The following is a 17,448-nucleotide window of genomic DNA, read 5'->3' on the forward strand; positions in this document are numbered from 1 at the left end:
TTTTTATTCTGCTGTCTCCACCAACACTATTCTGGACATTTTATTTCTTTATTTTTGTCATTTATTCCTCCGAGAATCTATATCTAGGCACTTTTGTACCTAAGACAGTGTCATAAGTAGCGACTTTATAAACTTTCACCGTACTCCTGTGAGTGTATGTGACAGCAAAGTTAATTCTTATTCTAATCCTACTTTGTGACATTTCTGGCCATTCCCAATTTCCTTCACTGAGCTATCAGGTAACTGGGCCCTGGAATTCGATCCCTCCATTTCTCTGTCTCTGTCCTACTTGGAGAGTTGCCCTTTAATCAAATCTCTTGGACAAACCTCGGCAAAGCAGGCTTGAGGCTACTGTAGTTCCTAACTCATACAAATTCTTGATGGCTTGTTCTAACGTCACTAAGTAGCTCAGTGTCACCTTTTGTGGCCTACACTGCTGTGAAGTGCCTCAAATTTAGGGAATGTCACATAAACGCAATTTGTTGTAATATCCTCACCTACAGTCAAAAAGGATAACTAGGATCTGTCAAATACTTTGACATTTCAAGAAAATCTGTCAGAAGAAAATCCAGGAAAACTAGTTTGGAGCCAGGCGAATATGTTTTCACAATCTGCTCAATAGGAGAGGAGAGAGGAAAAGAGGTCAAGGATAAGAAGGGAGAAGGTTCAATGCATTGGGTTAAAATGGCGGCTACCGGGAGATGAAGGGGAGAGTGGGAGTGAGGGATACACAGTAACCCAGGACTCAGGGAGTGGAGAGCTCAGAGAAGTGCAGAAGAATGGAGGAGGTTGTGAAAAGGTTTGAAATAATTTATAGATTGGAAACATGATTTGAAATCAATGAACTGAGCGAATGTGCATTGCAATGATTTATGAAAATAGTGTAGGAATGGAGACAGATCTTCTGCATTCCATATTCATTCCAAATTCATATTGTTTAATTTATCAAATGATAAGATGAAGCTTTATAGGTAAAGGCACTGTATTGTTGATAAATATGATAATTGAGAACATTTTAAATCTATTTAGCATCCAAAGAGGCTTCTCAGAATGGACAGGCCGCAGAGAAAGGCCAAAGTGCTGAAAGAAAAGCATCTGCTTCTGAGGTAAAACCAAATGGGGAAGCAGTGACAGCAGGTACAGATCCAGCAACTGCAGAGTCTCCTGGCCCCACTACTGACAACCCCCAACCCGGTGGACATGATGGCAAAGGCTCCAGGCAGATCCAAGGTTCAGACCTGGTCAAACAACAGTTCAAGGCATTGTTTATCAAGAGATTCAACCATGCTATTCGCAGTCAGAAGGATTTTTTGGCTCAGGTACAATCAACAACATCAGGCCACACTGATCTGCTTTGACTTTAGCTGCGTTGTCAGCTTTTCATTTTAACCAGTGGATACTGCAATAACTTCCAAATGCACCACATGTCGCTAAGAATAAATATAAACCTCAATCCATTTTTACTCCCCATCAATTCCTGTCCACACTGTACTACAGGGTGCTAGTTTCCCCCTCCCCTGCTGAAAACACTCACTGGAGCTGATGTGCCACCATGTACCCCTTTAGCTCTAGGCTCTTGGGTATCTCTGATTGTTGGGCAGCCATGACTGTAGTTGCTTAGCCCTAGAAATCCGGAATTCCCATTAAATCATAGAATCATATAGGACAGAAAAGGCCCTTCGGCCCATTGAGTCTATGCCACCACTATTTACACGGGCCCTGTTTTCCCACACTAGGCCCATAGCCTCGAATGTTATAACACTTCAAGTGCTCATTCAAATTTTTTTTAAAAGGTTATAAAAAACTCGAAACTCTCTCAGTAGAATTTAATGGTTGCACTAATGGGCCTGACCACTAGCTGCACCAGGCCCATGTGACCTTATTTAATGTCAATCACATATTTGTCTGGTTGACCACAGGACGAATGGTATCTTCAGATGGCATGTCCCAGAGAATCAAATGTTGGCAGCTCTCCAGTACCCCCTCAGCATTACCAGAAATGATGGCTGTGATCATTTCAGGTCCCCTGATGTGCTGCTGCCACTTGCATCTGGGTGGGAAGCCATCCTTGACCCTAGCCACCCTGAACATAACTGGGAAAAGTTGGGAAGGTGACAGGTTCTTCACCTTTATATAGTCTACACAACCTTCCAGTGCCCCTCCAGGGACAGTATATCGCAGAACTGTTACAGAGTAGCTGAGGACATTCAGCCCATCAGATCTGCAACAACACACCAACTTGATGCCATTCTCCTCCATTCACCCTTGCACATTGCTTCTATTCACATGATCATCCGGTTTCCTCTTGAATCCCTCAATTAACGCTATCTCCCTCACACTCTAGGGTGTGCATTCCAGACCTGAACTACACATCATATGGAAAAGCTTTTCTCACATCACATCTACAACATTTGCAAATCACTTTAAATCTGTCCCTCTCAACCTTGATCATTTTGCAAGCAAGAAGAGCTTCTCTGTATCGACTCTATCCAGACCCCTCACGATTTAAAAAATTTCTATGAGATCTCCCATTAGTTGCCTTCTCTCCACGGAGAACAAATCCAACCTCTCCAATCTATCTTCATAATCAAGTATCTAATCTCTGGAGTCATTCTCATAAACCTCTTCTGCACGCTCTCCAATGCAGTCACATCCATCCTATAGTGTTGGTGCCCCAAAATGTACACAATAATCCAGCTGAATACTAACAAGTGTCTTGTATAAATGCAGCATAACCTCCTTGCTGTTGCCACTACCAATAAATCCCAAGATATTGTATGCATTATTAACAGTTCTCTTTAACAATTCTGCTGCCTTCAGTGAAATATATGCATATATACCCAGGTCCATCTGCTCTTACATCCCCTTAAGTATTGTGCCCCTTATTTTATATTGTTTGTCCAAGTTAAAAATCCATCATCTCTCATTTTTCTTCATTGAATGCCATTTGCCTTTGACACAGCTAAACTTTCCTGTGGCTTGATGTCAAATGTTGATTGATAACCCTCCTGTGAATAATCTTGGGATTATGTTAAAGGCATTATATAAATGCAGGTTTTTGTTGTTGATTCTTACACAGCTGTGAGTGCTGTGATTTACTCTGAAAGCTGACCAGAAGATTTGTTTCATATTGCATATCATAGTGGGTACAAACAGCCAAGATTCTCAAAAGTGAAAACAGCAACATTCACTGTTGTGAAACATTAACTGACTTTGCTGACTATAAGGCTTTGTAATTGATTCAACACCAAGTTAAATTTAAATCTCTTCTTTTAATAGTTTCTTCTTCCTGCCAACTTTGTGCTGTTAGCTTTAATCTTCTCACTCATAATCCCACCCTTTGGAGAATATCGAAGTTTAACAATTCACCCATGGATGTACGGCAAACAGTACACTTTTTTCAGGTAAGATTATTCAAACTCTTTCCAATAATTTCACATTGTTTAAGATTAAGTCATGGAGTCATAGAGCTTTACAGCATGGAAACAGGCCCTTCAGCCCAACTTATCCATGCTAGCCCATTTTCACAATTAGGAGGAGAAAGTGAGGACAGCAGATGCTGGAGATCAGAGCTGAAAATGTGTTGCTGGAAAAGCGCAGCAGGTCAGGCAGCATCCAAGGAGCAGGAGCAGGTTCCTGAAGAAGGGCTCATGCCCGAAACGTCGAATCTCCTGCTCCTTGGATGCTGCCTGACCTGCTGCGCTTTTCCAGCAACACATTTTCAGCTCACTTTCACAATTAATCTAGTCTCATTTGCCTGTGTTTGGTCCGTACTCCTCCATAACTATCCCATCCATGTACTTATCCAAATGTTTCTTAAATGACAAAATTGTACTTGCTTTCACTACTACCTCTGGCAGCACATTCCAAACACTCACCACCATCTGTGTGGAAAACAAAAACCCTCTGAAACCTTTTATATGCCTCCCCTCTCACCTTACAACAACTTAATTTGTAGACCATAAAATAATACTAAATATCGCATCCATAGCATCTCGGCTCAATGTTAGCTTCCCTTACCTTAGTCAGAAACTTTTGATTTGAAAGCATAATTTAAGTTTAAACATTCAATGCCCTTGCATAAGGCAGAGGTTTGAGAAACTTGGGGATGAGCTGCGTTGTCAGATGCATTGTCTTTCAGAAGGGGCAGTAGGTCCCATCGCTTTTTACAGGTGTGGATTAAAGATCCCATGGCATCCTTTGTCAAAGGAAAAGAGGGCAAACCTTTTAGATTCCTGGCCACTATTCATCCCTGCCTCTGAAGCGAATTAACTGGCCATTCACCTCCTTGCTGCCTGTACACAATGGCTACAGCGTACAGTAACTACACCAACTGTAACTCATTGACTGCATTGCACTTTCCAATACCTTGAAGATGTGAAAGATGCCTTATGAATGCAGATCATTGACATACAGCACCCAAAATCCTTCAGTGCATTCTGATTTTAAAACCATGTTTTAGCATCATTTGAAACTGCCAATCATATTTATGTAATTTCATGTCATTTAAATTTGAAACATTTTAAAAATACAAGTAAAACTTTAAAATATTGACACTTTTGATATTTAAATTCATATTTGTACACATTTGTATTTTAATTATTTTTATTGATTTTGAAAATAATGCAGATGCAACTTGGCGTGTAATTTTCAGCAATGTGAAGATTTTTGTTTTTGTTTTTGTGAGCTATTTATGTTTGAGTGAAGGTAACATATAAAATTTAAATCATATTACCACTGGTGCATTTATCTCAGATTGTTGGCATCAGTATTCCCTGGGATCTCCTTCAGGTTTTATTTGACGCACGTTTTATAAGGTGTGAGCCCTAGAAAATTCAAATCAGATTACCCAAGAACCAAGAAATTAATGCAAACTGCGTATGCTCATGACATATGGACAACCCCCTCAGTTTAACCTCAGATCGATGTGAAACAAGACTACGTTCTTTAAATCATTAAAATTTGGAAAAATGGTCAAGGAAACATCTGTTAGTCTTCATCTTCATTGTGTGCATTCTTTCCTTAATATGTTCTTTCTCTTCATTTTGACAGCAACGAACGTCCATGGAATAAGAAGATGGGTCAGTTGATGGAGGTGCTGGTGAATAAACCTGGATTTGGGACTCGGTGCATGAGGGAGAATCCCATTATGTAAGACAGTTGATAGTCATGTTATCACTTGCTTTTCTGATATTTTGGAGTGAACGTTTGTGAGGTGATTGACAGTACACATCCTGCATTTTGGCCGGTAGGAGGTAACCTGTGGCAGCCAAATTTTCTGTGGCAGCCAAATGTGGAGGGGCTGGCATCCAATTAGAGATGGTAATCTGCACCCGAGAGATTCCAGTCCATCAAAGGGCTGTGCCACAATACTGCCACTGCTAGAGCTGGCCATTGCTGAGATTGCTGAAATGTTTGGTGTTGGTAGCGCTGTGGCATAGATTGGGAGTCCTAGTGGCAGTAGGCCCAGAGCCTATACTCCTGGAAGTGGTAGGCCTGGGCCTGTACTCCTGGTGGCAGTACAAGAGCCTGTAGTCCTGGCAACGGTAGGCCCAGAGCCTGTACACCAGGTGGTGATAGGCCCAGAGCGTGTAGTCCTGACAGCGGTAGGCCCAGAGACTGTATTCCTGGCAATGGTAGACCTGGAGCCCAGATTCTTTGCAGCAGCAATGCCGAGAGCAAGGATTCCTGGTGGTGGTGGGCCTGGAGCCTGGACTCTAGGCAGCAGTGGTACCCATAACTTGAACTCTTGGCAGTGGTAGGCCCAGAACCTGAAATCCAGATGGTGGTAGGCCTGGGCCCTGGGGTCTTGGAGGCAGCAGCAGCAGAGCCAGGGTCTCCTGGGGCATTGGTGTTGTTGTTGCTCTTCCCAGAGTGGGACTCCTTGAGGACTGGAGCACAATACAGATACCTTGCAGAAGACATGCTTGAGACCCCTATTTTAACTAAAGATGAACTCTTATTTAAATAATTTCTTTTTATCTGCTGGATTGTGGTGGCAAAACACGTTTTACTATATCTTCAAGATGTATGTGATAATAAATTAATCATCCATCAGATTGCACCTTTAATGGAGAGGCCCACTTGAAGACAGTTCGGGTATATTTGAGGAAATTGGTTCCTGGTATCCAGGCCCTGAGATTAGGGTATGGTTTGATGTTAAAGAGGACCAGCATTGTTGTTACCAAAAGGATAGCCGTCGCCAATAGGCTGTCTCACCCAGTCCATGGGGCACCCATACAGGAAGATGCACCCTCCTGAATCTGTTAGGAGGCCCCTAGGTCTCAGAGGTTGCTTTCTCCACATGGTTGTGAGATTTCCTAGGTGTGGGCAAAATGCCAAGGAAAATGGTCTTTTGTTGGTCACCCCAGTGGCTCAATCAGCAAACTGATGGGTAGCCAAACTCTGCCAACGTTCCCATCTCCCAGAACACCTGGAAATTTTCAGCCTATGTACTGTTGTTAAGAACAAGCTAAGTATATCTCAATGTAAGAAACCCAGCTTCAAGATCCTGCGTGCATCTCACACTGATGTCTTGTATCTGTTTTCATTCAGAGGTCATCCCTGCAGTAATCAATCCTCTGATTGGAAGATTCCAAAAAGTGACCCCACGATTGTCAACCTACTACAGTCCCCATTTTATTCCGGCAGCAACCCTTCACCATCCTGCCAGTGCAGTACAGGAAGTCGATTGATTATGCTCCCAGACTGCCCTGCAGCAGCTGGTGGTCTTCCTCCAGCAGAGGTATTAATCATAGGCTTTTCTAGTTCAAATCAGTAAAAGAGAGGTGTGTGTGAAAAAGAGAGACAATATCTGCATCTATGCAAGCGTGATGCATGAGTGTGTGAGAAGTGATGTTAAGAGCAGATTGTGTCAGAACATCGTATTGAAGTACTGTTCAATGTTATCTCGGCTACTAATGAAAATGAGAAAAAAATCATTTTACACAAGTCCAACAATGTTTTGTACAATATAAAAGCAAAATACAGAGGTTCTGGGAATCTGAAATAAAAAGCAAAAACGTGGTGGAAATACTCCACAGGACAGGTAGCATCCATGAGGAATGAAAGAGTTGAGTAAACCTTGCATCAGATCTTGCATTCATTCTGACCAATGGTCTTCTTCCCTTGAAAGGTTGACTCTGGGTTTCATGCTCCAGAGAAACACTGCCAGTATGTCCAGCGTTTTTTTTTCATTTGTTCTTTCCTTTGTTGAATGCTGCTTAATGTTTAAAAGCTAAAGCAAATTTTACCTCTTGTCAAAAACTGAGTTGCTTTCTCCATTACAGAGAGTCCAGCATACAACTGACATCCTGCAAAACCTTACCCAAAGAAATATATCAGACTTCTTGGTCAAAACATACCCGAAACTGATAAAAAACAGGTATGGTCCATTCTATACATGTCTCCAAATTCAGCAGCAAAAATTCACAAATAAAGATTTTGGGATCTCAGCAACTTAATGAGGATGGAATTTTGCGATCAGTTTGCCACTGACCTTGGAACTAACAATTTCTGTTCTGTGGGTTTTGCCAAGTCAGATATCCAAGTCAGTGATGTCATCAAACAGGCTAAGCAGTTAATCACACCAAAGAATTCTCAGGACAGCAAGTCAAGAAGTAAAATGCATTGATTATCATTCACACATTTATAAACTTTAAAGAAATTTGAGATGCGCACAAATAAAAACTGAACTATAAACATTTTTAAAAACTCCTACATTGTTGTATTGTTCTATCAGAAGTTAGAAATTAGACATTGTGCAAATACAGAAGTGGTTTTTCAGGGCCATAGAGAGATTGTGCATGAGTAGTAATGGCACTGTTGCCATTACAATCCCAGTTTTACTTCAATTCAGCAAGATTTTTTTTTACAAAATATTACAGCATAGAAGGAAAAGTTTAACTGATTTCCTGAAATTGCCATCTGCCGGGACTTAACAGTGCGTCATGTAGAGGAACATTAACTGGATGCTGGCCTGCAAATCCAGATGGACAAGCATCAGAGGTTGTTTCCATTTTCACAGTTGTGAACACTGGCTGTTCAGCAGTCAATATAAATGCCAAACCTGGGCCATTAGAAGCTGTAATTAAAGTATCTGGTTCTCATCTGACAGTTGGTTTTGGAAAAGGTTTCTAAACATTTGTGAAGATTAACCTTTCTCACTTTTGTCTGTAATTTCAGCATGAAGAGCAAGTACTGGGTTAATGAACAAAGGTATTGAATTGTTCTCTTCATAATTTGTAAATCCCTGCTGCCTGGCTGATTCTTGACATAAATGGGTAGACGTGGCCCTCAATGTGAATATGTTACACACAATATGGCTTACCTGATTGAAGTTTCATGATTACAGCCTGGAAATTATACCATGTGATAACATCTGAACACTTAAAATGTTCAGATCAAATTTCTCTGCTATTTTAATGGAGCTATTCATCCATTTATTTTTATCATACGGCATAGTTTCCGTACATAGTTTCAGAATTACATCTGTGTTGTAGTCAATAGTGAATTCGGAAAGCAAAATAAAAGCACAGCAGAAAATGAAAACTTGAAACAAAAACAGAAAATGCCAAAGACCCTCAGCAGGAATCACCTGCAGATGGACACAGGATGCAAAAAAGCTGCACTCAATCGGAGCGACGTGACCCCCACTGGGGTCACCAGTCTGAAATTTGGAGTGTAGGCTCTGATGTAACAATGTCTGTTGTGGAGCTCCAACTAAGTGCTAATGGCCGTGAGGCCTCTAGGCCCCTTTATACCATTCATGTGTAATAGTAGACATGGCCTGACTGCCTGATTTTGTAGACCTGAATAATTGTCCTAAAAACCTAATGGGGAGCTACTTGGTTTATACTCATGTACAATTTGGATTAAATACACTATCCCTCAGTACGCCCCTAACCCTCCATCTCACCCATCTCCTTCCCGATCTCACAGGCCTTGAGTCACAGCAACCTTCAAGCCCCAAAGTGAGCACACACAGAGAACCAGTTCAGGAAGCATTAATCTACGTCCAAACCATCAAACAACGAGTGCTCTCCACAGATTTTACTACATTGTAAAGTGCATCCAATAATTTCTGGATTTGTGATAACTATATTCGGAGTCAATTAGAAAATTAGAAAATAGGCATGGGAGCAGGCTGTTGAGCCCATCGCTCCTGGTCTACCATTCAGCGTGATTGTGGCTGACCCTCTGTCTCATCACCATACTCCCACTGTCTCCCCACACTGCCTTGCTAGCGACAGAAATGACGTCTATCGTTATGGGTCAATTGATCTTTGCGACTTGAGTTGTTAAAGTGGAGAGATACAAATCAGACAACAAACAAAGGGCCATTTTAAAATTCATTCTCAGGGTTTGTTGCCCAGTCCTTAAGAACTGATGTGGTCCATATGATTAAGGTCCTTCCACGGTGCAGTCAGAGAGAAAATTCTACGACACTAACTCATCACCAGATAAAGAATCATTTCCATGTCTGCATGGTGTGCGACATCGAGGCTAACTCCTACTGGTTACTACAGTGTCCCCATTGCTCTTTGAGGTAATATAATGTTGCCAGGGGAGCCTTGGCAAGTTATTGCAGTGCATCCTCTTGTATTACACACTGGAACACAGGGCAAAATATTCCCATGTCTTCAGAGACCAGAGTGAAGGTGGGGCTAAGAACAAATTTAGAAAATGTGTTGACGTTCTACATGTTCCCACATTTGAGCCATTTTGCTAGAGATGGTGTCAACATTAAGGGGCCAATGGGGGAAATGTTGATAACATTGGTTGTTGAATGGGACCTCCATTGAGACTAGGGTTTGGCAGGTAACTGGAACTGACAGCCTGGTGGTAGACCAGGGGCCATCAATGTTTGCTCTTGATTCCCACAGCCTAGACCCACAGCAATGAGTCAGCCAGATTTACTACCTGCTTGTTGTGTTAAAGTTCCAGAATGCTGCAGGCAGTGCCTCTGTTTTGTGGTGCCCTCAGTCTAACCAACCTGCTTCAGCAGTGCCCACCTCTCCCTTGGCCTGCCACAGTTTTGGCACCTCTGACTGGGCCTCAGGAACCCACCATTGTACTCACCATCCCGAATCGAATGGCAAATGCAGAGGTGGTCTCATAATTGGCAAAGGACATTGTCCTGTTCTGTAGTCGGACTCCAATAAAGAGAGAGCTTACGTCTTGATACAGAGATGGAAATGATTTGAAAATATTTGATGGAATTGCTCATATTTTAGAGAATGAGGGGCACAAATTGTAAGCTCGATGTTCTGTTGTTTTAATGTTCTAGATACGGTGGGATTTCAATAGGGGGAAAGCTTCCAGTTTTACACATCGACCATAAACAGATCGATGTCTTTTTCACCAAGTTGGGCCGTATGTTCAATGTCACTGGGGTAAGTCACATATGCATTTATTATCGACCATTGCAAACTGCGTCTCCATCCAGGCTGCTGTGATTGGTTTAGTGTGCTTTACGTGGTGGCATTTACCCAACAAAAAAGCAGTTCCTAAAGGTGAACAGCATATAATGACACCATTTGACCCATCGTGTTTGCTAGCTCTTTCACCAGAGCCATTTGGAATTAGTTCCAGAGTTCTATCCTCTTCCTTCCCTCCTTCCCTTTGCTCTGCTTCAGCTTTCCTTTTCATAGATGAGTCATCTTGGCTTTGACCATTCTCTGCGGTCAAACACCAACACTCCACATATTTTTTTCAAAGCTGATTAGAGAGGAATAAAGGAGCTTCAACTAAAAGAACTTTGGCAAGCTCTTAATACATCATCCAGCAGCTGCTGGATAACCTAGACCCATATCTGGGCATTATCAGATGCCTACTTCTGATGAACTAGTCCAAACTATATAAACTGACAGAGGAACCGACCCATCCTCTTGCCTTAGCTGGGAGGCAGAGTGAATAGGTTAACCACTTGTCACCACATCATCAAGTAAGTAATCAGAAATCAAAATCATGAGTCAATATTTATTATCCCCACATTGAACAACATATTAATGCTCAACATTAAGGAATGAATTCTTGGGCCACCAGGATTAGAAATGAATGTGTGTAGAGGGGATCCAAATGCCAGTGTTTGTTGGCAGTGCCAGTTTCCTCAATGCCATTGCAGCAAGGCCGTCCTGAGATCCTGCCCAGTTCATTGAGAAAGTCCCTTCACATTGATAGAGATCCCATTGTGACGCTGTTAGGGAACATGTTCTGATTTAGATCCAGATGCACTGGCTGAACCCATTACAACTGCTGTGTGTGGCAGACCAAGTGGATGGAGGCAGACACACAGCAGGGGGCCATTCCCAAGAGAATTCAGTGGATCTCGCCGAAAGGGTGAAATTTGCTGAACTCAGCTGTTGGGAAACCGATGCCAGGGGCTGGCAGCAGGTGGCAGGAAGATTAGGCAGACAGCACTTGGGCACTGCAGAGAGGCGTCAGTCAATCCCCTGATATCATGGGGGTCAATAGGAAAGGGAAAGGTTACTGAACACCTTTGTGAGGGGCACCCTGAGCATGGGGGAGACAATGAGGTCTCTGTGCTCCCCTCATCCCCCAACCCTGCTGAGTCAAGTCATGCAAGGAAACAGTACCCACTGTATTGGCTGACATGAGCTATTTCAATTGGCCTGTGTTAGCTCAGTCCCACCCTTATCCCTGCCCTGATGCCAGATAATTGTCCACCAAACTCATCTAATTACGTGGTGTCCTGACTGTCCCCTCCACCCCTTACACTCCCTCCAAGGCAAGTATATGACCAAGCTCAAGTCCAAATTATGTTTTTCTCCTTTAATATGCAAAGCCTGCACGAATAAAACTGCACAAAGTATTCGGGGCAAATCTCGTGACTGAATTAATGAACTTGAGATTGTTAACTGAGTATTAACTGGACATTACAAAATAAGATAAGATAGTAATCCCAGGCTTTAGCAATGTGACTTTAAGCTCAGCCCTCAGAATCACTGGGGCGAAGTTGGTCCTCTCTCCTCCTCTTCCCTTATGCTTTACTTCCTGGGATGTCAGTACAGTCAGCTCCTATGTAGCATGTGTTCTCTAGACCTCTCTCTCCCTCTCTCCCTCTCCCTCTCTCTCTCTCTCTCTCTCCCCTCCTGAGTTTGTTTTATTGATTAGATTCCCTACAGTGCAGAAACAAGCCCTTCAGCCCAACAAGTCCACACCGACCCTCCAAAGAGTAAACATCCCTGACCCTATATTTACCCTTGACTAAGGCACCTAACACTACAGACAATTTAGCACGGCCAATTCACCTGATGTGCATACCTTTGGACTGTGGGAGGAAACCCACACAGACACGGGGAGAATGTGCATACTCCACATAGACTGTTGCCCAAGGCTGGAATTGAACCCTGTTGCCCAAGGCTGGAATTGAACCCTGTTGCTGTGAGGTAGCAGTGCTAACCACTGAGCTACTGTTCATTCACATTATGTGGGTATCAGTGGCATTTAATGCCCAACCCTAATTGACCTGGAAAAGGTGATAGTGAGCCAGCTTCTGGAACCCACCGTGCTGTTGGAAGGGATTTCCAGGATTTTCACCCAGTTACAGAAGGAACGGCAATATCATTCCAAGTCAGGACAGTGTGTAACTTAGAAGGGAACTTGTAATTTGTGGTGTTCCCAAGTATGTGCTGCCCTTGTCCTTCGAGACGATAGGGATTGTGGGTTTGGAAGGTGCTGTCTAATGACTCTTGATGAGTCATTGCTGTGCATCTTGTTGATAATACACACGGCTGCTGCTGAGTATCAGCAGTGGAAGGAGGGATAGGGTTTTTAAAATAATCGTTCACAGGGTGACTGCAACGTTGGCCAGGCCAGCTTTTTTAGCCCATCCATAGTTGCCCAGAGGGCAGTTAAGAGTCATTTCGCATTGCTGTGGGTCTGGAGTCACGTGTACACCAGACCAGATAAGGATGGCACTTTCCTTCCTTAAAGGCCGTTGTTTGATTAGCTCAGTTAGTTGGATACTGGTTTACAATGCTGAGTGATGCTAACTGCATGGGTTCACTTCTCATGTGAGCTGAGGTGACTAGGGAAACTCTCAATGTCAACCTCTGCCATTACCTAAGGCATGGTGACCCTCAGATTAAACCATCACCCACCTTGTCTCTCCCTAATGAGAAGTATGGTATCTTTATCTTAAATCTGTTTAAATTTCTTCTCTCAGGGATATAAATGTCACTCTTAAATACAAGTAAAATACATATTTGTCAGTGTTGATTATATTCAAACGAACAGGTAAAACACTGACAATTCAGTTTTAAACTTCTATATAGTGTACTGTACACATGAGCAGACTGTAAAGGCATCATATCAAATTGGCAGGCTGTATTCATGGCTCCCTCTAGTGACAGAAAACTTTTACAACATGCCTATTACAGTCTTCGCAGTTTATCCGTATGGTTTAACTTGTTTATTTTTCATAATAGGGCAATAATACACAGATGACGTTTCAAAGTCTGAATGTTTTCCTGAAGCATTTGGAGACTGAGGATAATGTCAAGGTCAGTTTCTGCAATCTGACATCCTCCAGGAAAGATAAATTATTGAAAATATTTAACTGAGTCATAGAATCATAAAGTCATAGAGTCAGAGATGCACAGCATGGAAACAGACCCTTCGGTCCAACCCATCCATGTTGACCAGATATCCCAACCTAATCTAGTCCCATCTGCCAGCACCGGGCCCATATCCCTCCAAACCCTTCCTATTCATATACCCATCCAAATGACTTTTAAGTGTTGCAAATGTACCAGCCTCCACCACTTCCTCTGGTAGCTCATTCCATACACAAATCACCCTTTCCATGAAAAAGTTGCCCCTTAGGTCACTTTCATATCTTTCCCCTCTCACCCTTTAGTTCTGGACTCCCTGATCCCAGGGAAAAGTATTTGTCTATTTATCCTATACATGCCCCTCAAAGTAGAGTCCTAAAGCCGGAGCCATGACAATGTAAATTCAAATGTTTAACATTATTATTTCAGGAGAATTTATGTTTCTTTGATGTTATTTTAATATATGTATATATACTTGGACTTCCATTGTTGTGTGTGGTAATTATTTTTCCACCTATTAATCATCAGCTGCTTTGGTACATTTTGAAGTCTAAAGGATTATACCCCACTCCTGGAACTATACATGCACAAGGTACAGGAGTAGGCCATTCAGCCTCTCGAGCCTGCTTTGCCATTTAATAATGGTTGGTCTGACTGTAAGCTCAACTCTGTATTCCTGCAAACCCCTGATAACCTTTCAACCCCTTGCTTAAGAAGAATCTATTCACCTCTGCCTTTAAAATATTTAAAGACTCCGTTTCCACCGCCTTTCCATGCAAAGAGTTTCAACGATCATGATGTTCTGTGAGATAAAAGCTCACCACATCTCTATTTTAAATGGGCGACCCCTGATTTTTAAGTAGTGACCCACCTCCCCCCCCCCCGGTTCTGGATTCACCCATAGGAAGAAGCATCCTCTCCACGTTTACCCTATCCAGAAAATCTCCCAGGATCTTGTGTATTTCAATTAAGTCATCTCTTATTCTTATAAACTCCAGTGGATTCAAATTTACCTCATAAGACATCCAGCTCATTCTGGGTATTAGTCCAGTAATCCTTCATAATTTAATTACTGCCTTCAGCACATTTCCATTCTTCCTTAAATAAGGTGATGAATATTGTCCAGACGTGGTATTACTGAAGCCCTGTATAACTGAGGCATAACCTCCCTAGCATCATTTCTAACTGATGATGAAGAGCTGAGCTATGGTCAGCACTGAATGGAATCTGTTACCAAACTACAGTACCCTGCCATTATTATATTCCATTAAGCAAATCATTTCATTGCTTGACAAAGTGAAAAATAATGTTACATTTCCCAACGTTAATGTTCTTCGGAAGCAAATTATACAAATGCTGGAAATCACAGCAGGTCATGCAGCATCTGTGAAGAGAGAACAAACTAAGCTCATCAGAAAAGCTCTGATGAAAAGCCATCGCGACATGAAACATTTGCTTACTCTCTTTCCACAGATGCTGCCTGACTCACTGTGATTTCCAGCAGTTTTTGTTTGCATTAACATTCTTCATCTCAGTGAGCTCAAAGATCAAGCCATTGCAATTCATTTTATAAGAATGAACCATTAACTAAAATATTAAGCCAACAAGTGAGTTGAATGGTGCAGTCCATGAATTTGAGACAGCTAAACTGGCATGGACTAAGTCGATGTGCCACATCGACTCTAATTGTCCTGATTTGTAATCAGCAACATTTACTCCACGTGAAATTTGAAAAAAATAAAATGGTCTAGTATTTAAACAGAGGGCAGCCCTGTATTCATGGTATCTGTGGAAAACTTCTCAGATCTCTCGCTTGGGATTTTTAAAACATCTTACCAGCATTATTCTGTACTGAAAATGTGTTGCTGGAAAAGTGCAGCAGGTCAGGCAGCATCCAAGGAACAGGAAAATCCTGAAGAAGGGCTGGTGCCCAAAACGTCGATTCTCCTGTTCCTTGGATGCTACCTGACCTGCTGCGCTTTTCCAGCAACACATTTTCAGCTCTGATCTCCAGCATCTGCAGTCCTCACTTTCTCCTCGAAGCATTATTCTGTAGCCCATTGTCAGGAGGTGTGCAGCTTTGGTCTTTAAGTCCTCCAGTGTTTAGCTGTTCTTTACATAGCATTCCTTTTTGATGAACCAAGATTGAAAATATCACCCAATTGAGTGGAGGATATAACCTGCGTCTTGTGGCTCTCACTGTGGCGCACCAACTTATGCCGCACTTTTTAAGGCTGCTTTAACGAATCAGGATGTGAAGTCAATGGGTAAATGATGACCCTAATGTAAATGTGGTCTCAAAAGTCACTTTGTTCTTGAACTCTTGAATCCTAAAATCTGGTGCCAGATTTGGTACTGAAGGATCCCCTGCCTCTCCTAATGTTTCATTGTAATGGACTGTTCCAGGTATGGTTCAACAACAAAGGCTGGCATGCCATAGTGGCATTTATGAATGTTGCCAACAATGCAATTCTCCGAGCAAACCTACCCGAGCTTCATTACGCAGAGGACTATGGCATAACTGTTATAAACCACCCACTCAACCTCACAAAGGAGCAGCTTTCAGAAGTTACTGTGTAAGTTCATCAGAATCTCAGGCACTTCTAACCACCAGCTATTTGCAATCGTGATGAATTTTATGATTTACAATCTTTGGAACATAATCTCTGAAAGCATGCTGTGGCAATCAAATTAATTATATATTAGCTTCTCTCATTAGAGCTTCGTCGTATTTACTGATGTTCCTCCTTTCAGTCTAACTACCTCAGTGGATGCAGTGATTTCAATCAGTGTGGTCTTCGCCATGTCATTTGTCCCAGCCAGCTTTGTGCTCTACCTCATTCAGGAGAGAGTTTCGAATGCTAAGCATCTGCAATTTGTCAGTGGAATGAGCCCTACTACTTACTGGGTGTCTAATTTTCTCTGGGATATGGTATGTTGCATTTTGCCATATGACTGAATTTGTAGTTAATTAGAACTTGCAGACAATAAATGGGGTTAACAATATCTGATAACATGTTATCCATCTTGAGATATTTAGTATTACAACTTTAGTGTGAAAGTATAACTCTATTTATTAACACAGTAGAATTGGAAATCTGTGATGACCAAACATTTAAATAAAAGATTTTAACTTTTAGATCAGTTTACAGGGTCCAGTGAGGAATATTTGAATTAATCCCCAGGAAAAGAGCATACAGTTGTCAATATTTATCAGAAAAAAGAGGTGTTGTAGAAGTTTTCTTCTTGCATTTGTCAGGACAAATGCAAGGATGCAAAATTTCAAATCATCTCAATAACTTGTACAACAGAGAGTGAGGAATATCCACCCACTGCTTCCTTCCTGACAATGCCTTGGTCACTCACAGTCAACTTGTCAACCAATCCGCATAAATTGTCATGATTGTTTGAAATTTGGAATTCTTGCATTTATCCTGATTGGAAAAAGCTGAAGTCCTTCAGCACATGTCTCTCTTTTTGGCAATATTCCAGCTCTAGACTACCAAATGAAAATCCCTTCCATCCAATTTTTGAGATGTGTTTGGTGCCTCTGAAATAGAATATTGTCATGCATTGGATCAGTGAACTAAATAGACTGTGAATATAGTTTGAATTCTGGATTAGTGGTGCTGGAAGAGCACAGCAGTTCAGGCAGCATCCGAGGAGCAGTAAAATCGACGTTTCGGGCAAAAGGCCTTCATCAGGAATATCCCAGCACCACTAATCCAGAATCTGGTTTCCAGCAACTGCAGTCATTGTTTTTACCTATATTTTGAATTGCAGATTGTAAGGTAATTTAGGAATAGAATGCTGACCTTGTGAAGGAGTCTTTTTGATGTGAGTTTGGGGGGAGGATGGTGGTATAGTGGTA

General features: G+C 42.0%; 1 protein-coding gene across 3 annotated transcripts in view; it reads left to right on the top strand.

Annotated features, from left to right (window-relative positions):
* Positions 1–17,448, top strand: part of abca4b (ATP-binding cassette, sub-family A (ABC1), member 4b) — a 147,573-nt gene that overhangs the window by 109,737 nt on the left and 20,388 nt on the right. For 2 of the 3 annotated variants that reach the window (XM_072574615.1, XM_072574617.1), the window contains 10 exons: positions 1,030–1,319; positions 3,280–3,404; positions 5,053–5,151; positions 6,556–6,745; positions 7,290–7,384; positions 8,185–8,217; positions 10,289–10,394; positions 13,452–13,526; positions 15,984–16,153; positions 16,332–16,509. In XM_072574615.1, the coding sequence (XP_072430716.1) occupies positions 1,030–1,319; positions 3,280–3,404; positions 5,053–5,151; positions 6,556–6,745; positions 7,290–7,384; positions 8,185–8,217; positions 10,289–10,394; positions 13,452–13,526; positions 15,984–16,153; positions 16,332–16,509 (1,361 nt within the window). The remainder of the gene's footprint in view (positions 1–1,029; positions 1,320–3,279; positions 3,405–5,052; positions 5,152–6,555; positions 6,746–7,289; positions 7,385–8,184; positions 8,218–10,288; positions 10,395–13,451; positions 13,527–15,983; positions 16,154–16,331; positions 16,510–17,448) is intronic. The other variant, XM_072574616.1, reaches the window with a different exon arrangement.

The sequence above is a fragment of the Chiloscyllium punctatum genome, chromosome 7 (genome assembly GCF_047496795.1).
Source record: "Chiloscyllium punctatum isolate Juve2018m chromosome 7, sChiPun1.3, whole genome shotgun sequence".
Taxonomy (NCBI): Eukaryota; Metazoa; Chordata; class Chondrichthyes; order Orectolobiformes; family Hemiscylliidae; genus Chiloscyllium; species Chiloscyllium punctatum.